This window comes from Capra hircus, assembly GCF_001704415.2.
Source record: "Capra hircus breed San Clemente chromosome X unlocalized genomic scaffold, ASM170441v1, whole genome shotgun sequence".
Lineage (NCBI taxonomy): Eukaryota > Metazoa > Chordata > Mammalia > Artiodactyla > Bovidae > Capra > Capra hircus.
This window is the reverse complement of record NW_017189516.1, coordinates 2,445,354-2,459,640: the sequence shown is the minus strand read 5'-3', so window position 1 is coordinate 2,459,640 and position 14,287 is coordinate 2,445,354. Positions and strand designations below refer to the sequence as shown.

General features: G+C 34.7%; 1 protein-coding gene across 1 annotated transcript; it reads right to left on the bottom strand.

The window, feature by feature from the left end:
- Window positions 1-9,337: 9,337 nt before the first annotated feature.
- GPR174 (G protein-coupled receptor 174) lies at window positions 9,338-13,999 on the bottom strand. Its single transcript, XM_018044025.1, has one exon. The coding sequence runs from the start codon at window positions 13,458-13,460 to the stop codon at window positions 12,459-12,461; it is 1,002 nt and encodes a 333-aa protein (XP_017899514.1). The 5' UTR covers window positions 13,461-13,999; the 3' UTR covers window positions 9,338-12,458.
- Window positions 14,000-14,287: the final 288 nt, after the last annotated feature.

Here is a 14,287-nt window from a genome sequence, read left to right as displayed (position 1 = left end):
ATGCTCAAAATTCTCCAAGCCAGGCTTCAGCAATACGTCAACCATGAATTTCCTGATGTTCCAGCTCGTTTTAGAAAAGGCAGAGGAACCAGAGATCAAATTGCCAACATCCGCTGGATCATGGAAAAAACAAGAGAGTTCCAGAAAATCATCTATTTCTGCTTTATTGGCTGTGCCAAAACCTTTGACTGTGTGGATCACAATAAACTGTACAAAATTCTGAAAGAGATGGGAATACCAGACCACCTGACCTGCCTCTTGAGAAATCTGTATGCAGATCAGGAAGCAACAGTTAGAACTGGACATGGAACAACAGACTGGTTCCAAATAGGAAACGGTGTATGCCAAGGCTGTATATTGTCATCCTGCTTATTTAACTTATATTCAGAGCACATCATGAGAAACGCTGGACTGGAAGAAACACAAGCTGGAATCAAGATTGCTGGGAGAAATATCACTAGCCTCAGATATGTAGATGACACCACCCTTATGGCAGAAAGTGAAGAGGAACTACAAAGCCTCTTGATTAAAGTGAAAGAGGAGAGTGAAAAAGTTGGCTAAAGCTCAACATTCGGAAAACTAAGATCATGGCATCACTTCATGGGAAATAGAATGGGAAACAGGGGAAACTGTCAGACTTTATTTTGGGGGGCTCCCAAATCACTGCTGATAGTGAATGCAGCCATGAAATTAAAAGATGCTTACTCCTTGGAAGAAAAGTTATGACCAACCTGGATAGAGTATTCAAAAGCAGAGATATTACTTTGCTGACTAAGTTCTGTCTAGTCAAGGCTATGATTTTCCTTGTGATCATGTATGGATGTGAGAGTTGGACTGTGAAGAAAGCTGAACACCGAAGAATTGATGCTTTTGAACTGTGGTGTTGAAGAAGACTCTTGACTGCAAGGAGATCCAACCAGTCCATTCTGAAGATTAGCCCTGGGATTTGTTTGGAAGGAATGATACTAAAGTTGAAACTCCAGTACTTTGGCCACCTCATGCAAAGAGTTGACTAATTGGAAAAGACTCTGATGCTGGGAGGGATTGGGGGCAGGAGGAGAAGGGGACGACAGAGGATGAGATGGCTGGATGGCATCACTGACTCGATGGACTGGAGTCTGAGTGAACTCCGGGATTTGGTGATGGACAGGGAGGCCTAGCGTGCTGCAATTCATGGGGTCGCAAAGAGTCAGACATGACAGAGAGACCGAACTATACTGAACTGAATATTTATTTATCTTAGCTGATTGCTCTAGCATGAATTCCTAGTACTATGTTGAATAAAATGGAGGGAGAAGGCACCTTTATCTTGCTCAAGATCTTAGAGAAAATAATTTCAATTTTCTCCACTGAATATAATGTTAGCTATGTGTTCGTAGTTTATGACCTTTATTGTGTTAGGATGTGTCCTTTCTCTACCCAATCTGTTGAGAATATTTATCATAAAAGAACTGTATATTCTGTCAAATTTTTTCTGTATCTTTTGAGATTAACACATTAAATTTGTCTTTCATTCTACTGGTGTGGTGTATCGCATTTGCTGTTAGTCATGGTGTATAATTCTTTCGATGAGTTCTTAAATTTGGTTTGCTGATATTTTATTAAGAATTTTTTCATCTGTGTTCATCACTGATCTTGTTCTATAGTCTTCATTTCCTTTAGTGTCATTATCTGACTTTGTTATCTGGGTAATACTGACCCCATAGATTGATTTTGGAAGTGTTTCCTCTTGTTCAACTTTTTGGAAGACTTTGAAAAATAGTGGTATTAATTTTTACACATATATAAAGCAACTTCTTTATCAGTATACACTTCAGTGGACACAGGTTATTTCCTTGTCTTGGTTATTGTAAGTAACACTGCTATTAACATGAGAGTGCAGATATCTTTTTGAGACACTATTTTATCTTCATTGGATATATTCTAAGAAATAGAATTGCCAGATCATATCATATAACAGTTCTGTTTTCGGTTTGTTTGTTTGTTTTTTAGGATCCTTCGTACGGTTTTCTATAGTGACTGTACCAACTTACAATTTCACTAATAGTGCACATGTGTTCCCTTTTCTCCACATCCATGCCAGCATTTATTTTCTCTTGTCCATTTAATGAAGGCCATTCTAACAAGACTGAGGTGATATCTCATTATGATTTTAATTTGCTTTGTCCTAATGAGGCCACCTCATGCGAAGAGTTGACTCATTGGAAAAGACGCTGATGCTAGGAGGGATTGGGGGCAGGAGGATAAGGGGACGACAGAGGGTGGAAGACGGCATCACTGGAGTCAATGGATGTGAGTTTGAGTAAACTCCTGGAGTTAACGATGGACAGGGAAGCCTGGTGTGCTGCGATCCATGGGATCAGAAAGAGTTGGACACACTGAGCGACTGAACTGAACTGAACGGAACTGAATGACTAGTAATGTTGAGCATCGTTTTATGTTCCTAATAGCATCTCATATATCTTCTTTGGAGAAATACCTACTCAGGTTCTTAGCTCTATTTTTTTTAATTGAGATATTTTTGTCTGCTTTTTTTTTTGCTAGTTTTTTGTTGTATGTATTCTTTATGTATTTTGTATATTAACCCCTTATCAGCTATATGATTTGCAAATATTTCTTTTCCATTCCGCAATTTCTTTTTTCAGTTTGTTGATGATCACTTTTGCTGTGCATAATCTTTTTAGTTTAGTGTAACCCCACTTGTTTATTTTTATTTTATTGCTTCTATATTAGGTGTCATAAAAAACATTACAAGACCCAGGTCAGAGAGCTTTATTTCTGCTTTTTCAAGCAATCTTGTTGTTTCAGGTTTTACATTTTATTCTTTTATACATTTTAGTTATTTTTTGCAAAGTGCTCTAAGTTATTGGTCCTGTTTCATTCTTATACGTGTCAATATCCCAGGACCAATTAATGAAAAGACTATCATTTTTTTTCCAAAGTGTATTCTCAACTTTCCTGTCAAATATCAGTTGACTATATACAGTTGGATTCATTTCTGTGCTCTTGATTCTGTTACACTCATCTATTTTTCTGTTTTATATTAGTACCATACTCTTTTGATGACTATAACTGAAGAGTATAGCTTCAAATCTGTAAGTGTGATGACACCTGCCTTGTTCTTTTCTCAGAATTTCCTTAGCTATTCAGGGTTCTTTGTCATTCCACATAAATGTTAGGAGTTTTTTTTTTTTTTTTCCTAATTCTATACATATTTAATTGGAATCTTGATAAGCATTGCATTGGAATAATAGCTGCCTTATTAATTCCTCCAATCCCTGGACCTGGGTATTGTTCCCTTTCTTTGTGTTTTCTTCAATGTCTTGTAGTTTTTAGATTAGAGATATTTTATGTCCTTAGGTAAATATATTTCTGAGTACTTTTGGTGCTATTGTAATATATATATATATATATATATATATATATATATATATATTATATATATACACACACACATATATATATATGATTGCCAATAGAGAATATTTTACTTACTTACTTCAAATTTTGATGCCGTTTATTTCTTTTTTCTTCTATGATTTTCCCAGCTAAGACTTTTGATATTGTGTTGAGTAGGTGTGGTGAGAATATGCACCACTGTTTTGTATTTGATCTTATAGGAAAAGTTCTCAATCTTTCACCATTGAGTATAATGTTAGCTGTGCACTTGTCATATAAGGTCTTTATTCTATTGAGCTATGCTCCTTCTATGCCAAATTTATAAAAAGTCTTCATGATGAATGGATGTTGAATTTTGTTGAAAGACTTTTTTGCATCTATTGAGATTATCATATGACTCTTTCATTCTGTTAAAGTGAAATATTAATTGATTTGCATATATATATATATATAATTTTCTATTGATTTCCTTCATTAGATGCCAGCTCTGGGATGGGCCACGTCTGTTTTGTTTGTTTGTTTTTTAATTGGAGGCTAATTACTTTACAATATTGTGGTGGTTTTGGCCATACATTCACATGAATCAGCCATGGGTGTACATGTGTCCCATATCCTGACCTTCCTTCCCACCTGCCCCCCCATCCCATCCCTCAGGGTCATTCCAGTGCACCAGCCCTGGGCACCCTGTCTCATGCATCAAATCTGGACTAGGGATCTATTTTACATATGATAAAATACATGTTTCTATGCTATTCTCTCAAATAATCTCACACTTGCCTTCTACAGAGTCCAAAAGTCTGTTATTTGCATCTGTGTCTCTTTTACTGTCTCACATATAGGGTCATCATTACCATCTTTCCAAATTCCATATATATATATGTGTGTTATTATACTGTATTGGTGTTTTTCTTTCTGACTTACTTCGTTCTGTGTAATAGGCTCCAATTTCATTCACCTCATTAGAACCTATGATTCAAATGCATTATTTTAAATAGCTGAGTAATATTCCATTGTGTATATGTACCACAGCTGTCTTATCCATTCGTCTGTCAATGGACATCTAAGTTGCTTCCATGTCCTGGCTATTATAAACAGTGCTGTGATGAACATTGAGGTACACGTGTCTCTTTCAATTCTGGTTTCCTCAGTGTGTAGGCCCAGCAGTGGAATTGCTGGGTCATATGGCAGGTCTATTTCCAGTTTTTTTTTTTTTTTTTTTTAACATGCAATCTGTTTTTTTTTTAAATTTTAGTAAATTAAACATTTCAAAAGTTTCTCAGTTTTAATTTCTAAATGAGTAAATAACAATAGGCATAATCTACATAAATGTGCTTTGACATCTTCAATAATTTTTAATAAATGAAAGGGGTCTTAAGGTCAAAAATTTGACCACTGTTGTAGCAAAGAATATATATATATATATAATATGTATATATATTACTTTACAATTTTGTATTGGTTCCGCAACACATCAACTTGAATCCACCATGGGCATACACGTGTTCCCCATCCTGAACCCCCCTCCCTCCTCCTTCCCCGTACCATCCTTCCAGTTTTTTAAGGAATCTCCACACTATTCTCCATAGTGGTTGTACTAGTTTGCATTCCCACCAACAGTGTAACAGGGTTCCTTTTTCTCCACACCCTCTCCAGCATTTATTGTTTGTAGTCTTTCTGATAGCAGCCATTCTGACCAACGTGAGATGGTACTTCATTGTGGATTTGATTTGCTTTCCTCTGATAATGAGTGATGTTGAGCACTTTTTCATGTGTTTGTTAGCCATCTGTATGTCTTCTTTGAAGAAATGTCTGTTTAGTTCTTTGGCCCATTTTTTGATTTGCATATATTGATGCATCTCTGGGATAAGTCCCACTTGATCATGGTGAATGATCTTTTTAATGCCCTACTGAATTCAATTTGTTAGTATTTTATTGAAAAATTTTCCATCTATATTTTCCAGGGATATTGACCCATAATTTTTGTTTCTAGTAGTGTTCTGGTTTTGATAGCAAGATAATGCTGAACTCATAAGATGAGTTTGGGAGTGTTTCATTCTCTATGATCTTTTTTTTGGGATAGTTTAAGAAATATTGGTGTTAATTCTTCTTTATAAGTTTGTTAAAATTCATCTTTGAAGCAATATGATTCTGCTGTTTTCTGAGAGACTTGTGTACTGATTCAAACTCCTTAGTAGTAAATGATGGATTCAGATTTTCTATTTCTTCCTGATTCAATCTTATAAGTTGTATGTTTTTAAGAATTTTTCAATTTCTCCTAGGTGAGCCTATTTGTTGACACATTGTTGCTCATATTTCAAAGTTTTTGATTACTGACTCAATTCCTTGTGTATTGGACAAATATTGTACGGTCTGTTCATATTATTTCTTCCTAGTTCAGTTTTGATGGGCCTTATGATTCTAGGGAATCATCCATTTCTTCCATGTTATCTATTTTTTTTTTACTTTGATGACATATATTTTTTCATAGTAGTCTCATAAGCTTATGTATTTCTGTGTGGTTAGCTATGGTTTCTCCTCTTTTATATCTAATTGTATTCATTTGAGTCTTCACTCTTCATTTTTTAATCTCACTAAAGGTTTGTCAGCTTTATTTATTTGTTTGAAAAATCTACTCTTGGTTTCATTGATGTTCTCTCTCTCTCTCTCTCTCTCTTTTTCTTAATCTTCATTTTGTTATTTTATACTGCAATCTTTATTGTTTCCTTCTCTTTCCTAAATTTGAATTTGCTTTGCTCTAATTTTATTAATTCCTTGAAGTACAGTTTTAGATTTTTTATTTGTGATATTTCTAATTTATTAATATATACATTTGCCACTATAAACTTTCCTCTCAGAACTGCTTTTGCAGTGTCCCATAGGTTTTGGTCATTTGTGTTTCTATTTTCAAATGGCTTTAGATATTCCTTGATTTTCATTTTTATTGCTTTGACCCATTGGTTGTTCTGAAGTGTGTTGCTTTGTTTCTACATATTTGTAGATTTTCTCTTTCCATTTTCCTGTTAATATCTGGTTTCATATTAAAAATGTGTGGTCAAATGAGATACTAAATATTATTATTTCAATCTTTTTGCATTTGCTAAGATTTATTTTATGTCTTATATGATCTATACCTGAGAATGTCTTGTGTGTGCTTGAGAAGAATATACATTATCCTGTTGTTGGATGGAATATTGTATAAATGTCTTTTAGGTTCACTTGCTATAATGTATGGTTTAAATCCATTGTTTCTTTCTTGATTTTCTCTATGGATGATTAGACCATTTTTGAAAGTGGGGTATTAAAGTTTCCTGGCTTCCCTGGTGGTTCAGTGGTAAAGAATCTGCCTGCCAATGCAGATTTGATCCCTGGGTTGGTAAGATACCTTGGAAAAGATAATGGCAACTCACTCCAGTATTTTTCCTTGGGAAATCCCATGGACAGAAGAGCCTGGTGGGCTACAGTTCATGGGGTTGCAAAAGAGTTGGCCACAACTTAGGGACTAAATAACAACGAATTAAATCCCCTGCTATTATTGCATTACTGTCTATTTCTCTCTTCAGAGCTATTGGTGTTTACTTAAAATATTTAGGTACCTCAATGTTTGGTTTGCACGTATTTATGATTGTTACATCTTCTTGATGCATTAATTCTTTTAATGAAGCATATCTTAACTTCTCTGTATCGTGTCCTTTCTTTACTTAAACTCAGTTTTGTCCGATATAAGTATAGCTACCCCACTTTCTTCTGGTTTCCACTTTCATATTTTTTTTTCATCTCTTCACTTCAAGTTTATGTGTGTTCTTACATCTGAAATGGGCCTCTTTTAGACAGTATACAGATGGGTCTTGTTTTTCTTTTTTAAACCCATCCAGTACCTTTTGATTGGTAAGTTCAATCCATTTATATTTATACTAATTATTCCTAAGTAAGAACATATTTCTAACATCTTATTAATAACTTTCTGACTATTTTGTATTTCCATTGTTTTGTTTTCTCTCTGTCTTTACATACTTTCATAAATTGGTTAATTTCCATGGTGGTGTTCTTTGTTTCCCCTTTCTTTGTCTTTTGTAGATCTATTCTAGGTTTCTGAGTAGTCCATTTTCAGTTAATAGCAACTTATCTTTGCATGCCTATAAAAGCTCTACCCTTTTACTCTTCTTTTTTATATAACTGATGTGACAATTTACTTCTTTTTATGCCACATATTTTCTTATAATGCAATTTTTGTAGTCATAGTTATTTTTTCTACTCTTCCTTCTTTTTTTTTTTTTTTTTACTATAACTGAGTAATTAATACAACATCCTAATATAGAGTTATGGCTTTCCGGATTTGACTTTCATCTTTACCCATGTGTCATGTACTTTCACAGGTTTTCCTGTCACTGATTAGTGTTTTTTTTCATTTCAGCTTGAAGAATTTTCAACATTTCTTGCTAGGCAATTCTAGTGGTAGTGAACTCCCTCAGCAATTGTCTGTCTGGGGAAACATTTATTTCTTCCTCTTATCTGAAAGATATCATTGCCAGATAAAGTTTTCTTTGTTGGCAATTTCTATCTTTCAACGTTTTGGATATATGATTCCACTCACTCTTGACCTTAGAGTTTCTGCTGGTACTCCAGTATCTTCTTTTTGTTTTGCAGGAGCTTCAGAAGCAAAGCTGAGAGGAAGATGCAGGAATGGGAGTGATAGGCCTAGTTACAGCCCACCCCTACGAAGGAGCAGTTTTTCTATTATTCCTCGAAGATATCCAAGAAGGCAAATTTAAGCCCTTAAATAAGGGCTATGCCTATAGATGAATCAGAAAATTTTCAGTAAGGAGTTAGATGAAGAGAACCTAGCCAACAAAAAGTATAAGAAATATGGTCTTGGAAAAACCAAGTAAGTGGTTAAGACTGAGGAAGTACTGCTGAAGAAATTGTCTGTGTTCAAGAAAGTTATAGCTCACCTCACCCCCTCAAACACACATCACATCCTTTAATTGTTGAGGAATAAATAAGTTGAAAGAGCCATACTTACTTGAGAATTTATCTTTTACTTTTTTCCCCTCAAAATATAATACAGTGACAGCAGTGGGGTCACTTCTGAATTGGCTTCAGGATGGCACATAAGGGGAATGCACTTTATTTGAGGACATTTAAAGTGTGGGCAAATCCCATATTTAAATCCCATTATGTTCTTGAAGTCTACCAAAACATCAGAAATTTCTTCTTAAGAAATCCTTTACCACTTCCTAGGAAAACTTTTCTGCAGCAGTCAAAATGTGTAATTTATAACAAGTTTGTTATTTCAGAAGACACTTGGGCCTCCTGAAAGCACTAGGAATATAGTGAGATGAGAGAGTTGCTAAAGTGGAAGAAAGAAAACTAGGATGAGAGGAGAGACAGAGACAATTGTCCTGACTTCACTTTTTGTTTTATTTCATTATGTTTATGGAAATATGTTTTACTAAGAGCAGAATGATACAGTGAATGATAGCTTTTCCTCTGCTAAACTATACAGAAAATCAAAATATTGGGTCTCAAAAACTCTAAAGACTAAATAGAAAACATTCTTTCTTTCCCCTCATCTCCTTTTCTTCCCAAAAGACTATACTCTAACAAGTACAAGTATTTAAGTCATTAGAATAACTTGGTCAACAAGTGAGGATGGGGAATAATCTTAGCAGAGTGTGGATATTAAAGATTCTGTTTATGGGAAGAGTGGAGGGCAAGTGTAACGTAGATTGGGGAAGTGGTTTATCTTTCCGTTTGAGAATAACATGCAACACTCCAGAAAGAAAGGGAGAGTAGAGACTCAGAGAACTTACTATCCATGTAGGTGAGAACACTGACAAAGATTCTCAATTACATCAGTTTACTGAAAAACTGGCTATATATACATGGAATTCTGGAGACAGAAATTTTTATGCAAATACAAAGATCATCTTTATTATGAAGATGTGTATTATAAATTATAAATATAAATATGTTACAAAGCAACATTTTCACAGTATATTGGGAATAAAAACAAAAAGATGACATAAAAATGAAGTTGCGCAAGAGTTCCACTTATGAACCCTTTCAGACCAACATGGTTTGTTCTGTTGTCCATAAGGCAGATGGGTCCTTTTCATGGAATTACAGATTAATAGGATTAGTTGCTTATCCAAGTGACAATGAAAATGTATACACCGTTTGAACATAATAATAATAACAATAATGAGAATAATAATGACATGGAAATCACTCCAATCAGTCCCAGCTGCCTTGGGGGAGTCTGTACTGGCCTTAGAATAGTATGCCTGGAGCAAAACTGAACCAAAAAAATTACTGAGGGCTCTAGAGTCTACATGCCTGGCTGCCTCTAAACCTTACTCTGACTTGTGAATGTAGCCTGATAGTTGCCACTTAAAAGTAAAACATAACTTGTATCTTTTTGATCTGGCCTAAACCTAGTATAGGCCAAGTAGTAGTATAATAAATAGGTATTTGTACATATGCATGTATGTGTGTGTGTGTATATATATATATATATATATATATATATATATATATATATATATATATAGCATCCCATCATGGTAAGTAAAGTAGGTGTTTACTTACCATATGTAATCTGAAAGGCACTGCTCTAAGATCCACTTTCTTCAAAATATCATTCTTTCTAGTCTGTTTCAGTGTTTTTGATCACTCCATTAAAACAAAATACTTACACTTTGAGATAAAATTCATCCCTAAGGCCTAGAATTCAGATATTCCTAGGCAAATTAATATTAAGCTAACATCAGTCCTTATTACCTTAGTGTGAATAGACTGATCAGTTACTGACTAGATCAAGGGAATAGAAGACAAAGTATATTCATGGTGAAAACGGGTTAATAAAGTAAATCACAACATTAAATACAAACTTAGATGGGCAAACCTGAAGAGAAAGGGTGGTTCTTAGCTAAGCAGCATAAGAATACTGGACACTTGTTCTCTCTGTACTTTTCTCAAATGACATAAATAATTTTCAAGGACTCCTGGACTGCTTCATAAATGGGCTCTAACCTCAACATTTCCTCTAAGAAGTTCAGTAATCTCCTGGAAATATTTTTTTCCTCTTTAAGATAACAGGTATGTTTAAAGTGAAATTAATACATTAATGAAATTAAATCACAGGCCTCCCCCAAATGATCCTAAAAGTGTAGTTTATGATAATATAGAAACTAGTAAACATATATTATGTAGACAAGTCTCTCATTACAAGTATACACAAAATTATTACTTCTGATCCCATTACAATACTAAATTATGGTCAAACACAAATCACTTTAAAGCAAATAGACTAGACATAGTTACAGTTACTCATTTTAAAGCACAATTTACCACTCTTTTAGAACTCATTTAACACATCAAAATATGTACCTTACCATGAACAATTAGGAGATAGACACATACATTATTGCTATCCGTAAAAAGTCAGTCTTCTAACAGGATAATATTTTAATAACAAAATTCAAGGAAATCAACACTAGTCTAGAGAAAACATTAGAAAGTTTTCCATTCATCTAAGATATTAAAATTCATTTTGATTTTGCTAATCCCCCCAAAAGTATTAATATCAGAACTGTGTGTCTAAAATAACTCCTTTCCTGTAAATATGATGGAGCTCTTCTTTGATTTTCACGTTCCTTCCAGGCCAGAATTATCTGTGTGTTTTATACCTCACAGATTTTAGTTAAAGCATGTTTTAAAAGTTAGAGCTGTTTGCCAAAATATTTTTCAATGTATTCTAATATTTATGACCTCAGGTTTAATTGTTACTCATATTCTGGGTCTGTTTCTTGCATACTAGATCTAAACAGGTATTAGTAGGCAAAGGGTTTCAATAGGTGCCCAATGTTGCCAGTGTTAATCTTCTGCACTTTTCTCAACAGGGGAAAAGTTGACTCTCCCAGCTGCCTTGGAAGATGCTGTATTGGCCTTAGAATAGTATGACTGGAGCAAAGCTGGATCAAAAATGTTACTGAGGACTCTAGAGTCTACATGCCTGGCTGCCTCTAGACCTTACTCTGGCTTGTGAATGCAGCCTGATAGTTGCCACTTAAAAGTAAAAAATAACTTTTATCTTTTTGCTCTTGTCTAAATTTAGTTCACTGCTTCTTGTATAGGCTCAGAAAGTGCAGTAACCTCTCAGGTACCTCAGTGTCACTCTAGAAGCATAGTGGACACTTTCTTTCTTTGAAAGATATATACATCTTCAAAGGTGCTGTCTGGAAATAGTTTAAGAGAATCAGAACTGTGGTTATCACATATCTGCTTTCTCCTGGACCTTTAAAGACAATGTGGGTCACATTATATGAACTTTGACAAGCTACCTGTCCTGGATAGATTAAATATGGCAATTTATACAGTCATAGACAGTATGTGAATTAGTTTCTTGTTCTTATTTTAAACATATCAGAGGCCTGAGTTCAGATTTTCATTCTATTAATAGATGTGATAGATGCTTTTTCATACTGATACTTAAATGAAGGAAATAGCTATTTGAGTCTTCAAACTCATGAGTATAATCACATATAGGAGATCAAAATGGTCTGTGTTTATAACACTGTTTCACAAAATAATATATTACCTATCCTACTTAAAGACAACTAAAACATGATATTGGGATATAAACTGTGATTACTAGTATAAATAGACAACTATATTGTTTCTAAATACAAAGAAATTCAGTATCCATTGTAACAAAACCAAGTGCTTAAAATGAGTTCAAGTTAATTGTCTCTCTGTGTCTTAGGTTCATAGATAAAACTACTGACTCCTGCTGAAAGCATGTGAATATAGTATGTCACTGAAATTTTAGAGCTTAAATCTTAAAGACTTGATGATAAATTACTACAAGGACATCTCAACATTGATGATAGTGGAATATAATGCTCTAAATAGATTGTGTTATGAAAACGTGAAATCTTCATATAGATAAGATAGAGCATAACTGAAAAGCTTTGAGTGCTTGCTGTGATTACTTCCCAGTAGCTAGGAGTATTACAAATATGTAATAATATACTTCAGTCCACATCCATTTTTTTAATTTAACATAATTCAGTTGACAAGATAGATGTGGTATGGTTGCTCACAAGTGATTTTGCATGGAGTTTTACATTATCATGCAAATCTTGCCTTGAAAGCCGTCTTCTGAACTCATCAGTGGTAAAGTAGTATATGATTGGGTCAAGGCAGGAATTCAGACTAGCAAGACACAAGGCAACAGAATGAAATATTAGAATCACCCTTCTGGCTAGGCAGCTTTTAATTTCATTGGACTTGACCAGGAAATCTAAAGGAAAACTGAAGTGATAAGGTGCAAAGCAAATTAGGAAAACTCCTGCACAGGTTAGAATCATCTTCAAGGCTTTCTTTTTCTCTCCAAGGTCTTGTGCAACAGGATATTTATCTTGCAATGATAAAACTGTTTTCCAGGTGCAAAACAGGACGATCAGAAGAGGAGTGATAAACCCAATCAACTCGCCAATGGTCATCATGACAACAGACTGAGCTAGATTGACATTCCTGGTAGGAAGATCCACAAAGCATTTGGTTCTGTGGCTAGGGGTGTCATCATTTCTTCTGAGGAGAGGAAATAGCAGACAGGCAAGGCAGATTATCAACCAGCCAGAAATGCTGATGTATAGGTCATACTTCTGTTTGCAGTCATGGAAGCGAAAGGGGTACAGGAGAAACCAAAATCTTCGCACACTGATGCAGACCAAGAAGTAGATGCTTGCATACATGTTGACATACTTCAGATAGAAACAAAACATGCAGAGGCCAGACCCGAATGGCCAGTCATGATTCAAATAGTAAAAGATCCTCAGGGGCAAGGAGAGGACTTGTAGTAAGTCAGCAATGGCCAGGTTTATCATGAATATCACAGCCCGTTTGGTTTCTTTCATATAACCATAAAATACCCACAAGGCTAATATGTTCCCTATGAGACCTGGCACAAGAATGACAGTGTATGTCACAGCATAGATGAAGTATCGGAAATCTGTATTGTCTCTATTGATCTCATAACATGTGTCATTAGCAGTCATGCTTGTTTCTAGAGAAGCTGCCTTTGCTAAATGGTGGTTAAAAATCTAAATTTGCAATCTACTGCTGCTCTTTCTGAAAGATTGATCATCGATGGGCTGGAGAAACTGAATATAGAATAACCTCCTTTTTATTGCATTGGTCAGAGCTTCTAGACATGATTTGGGGGCTTTTCAAAGAACTATCTGCATGTTTGCTTTGAATTTATCTACATTAACTACATGGAAGTCTAATGTGCAAGCACAGATGACAAGCTGTTATAATTTCCCCTTCTTGTTACTCAGTCAAAAGGCCTTCTGAGACATCATGATGACTGATCCTCTCCCATTTGGATCATGAATGTGCCATATAGAAGCTCTTCAAATTCCCATACGATGGTAGTCATCTCTTTACTGGTGTTTGGCAGGTTGTTTTTCTCTTTTTTGGCTCACGTAGAGGAAAGGTTGACTCTAGTACTCAGTGTGTCTACACTCTTCAGAGATGATTGACTTGGATGGGTCAGCTTCCTGGGATTTTCTCAGTTATGTGTTGAAAACAAAGTCAGAACTGCAAATAAAAAAAAAAAAGTAAGCCAATTATTGTCTTGCAAAAATAATAAATTTTAAAAAATTAATTAATTTTTTAATTTAATTAAAATTAAAATTAAATTTTAAAAATCTTGTTTTTGCAAAAACAAAAAAAGCTTATGTGTAGAAAAATATATTACCATTAATGGAAAGTTCTGACATGAGTAAGGGTAATAGATACAAGTTCCATAAGGCACTTTAGAATCACAAGAGAGTATAGCTAGAAGGAATCTGAAATGTAATCTAGCTCCTTACTACTCAAA

What these genes read in the sequence shown, in the direction of transcription:
- GPR174 (XM_018044025.1), bottom strand. Translation starts at nt 13,460, where the DNA reads ATGACTGCTAATGACACATGTTATGAGATCAATAGAGACAATACAGAT.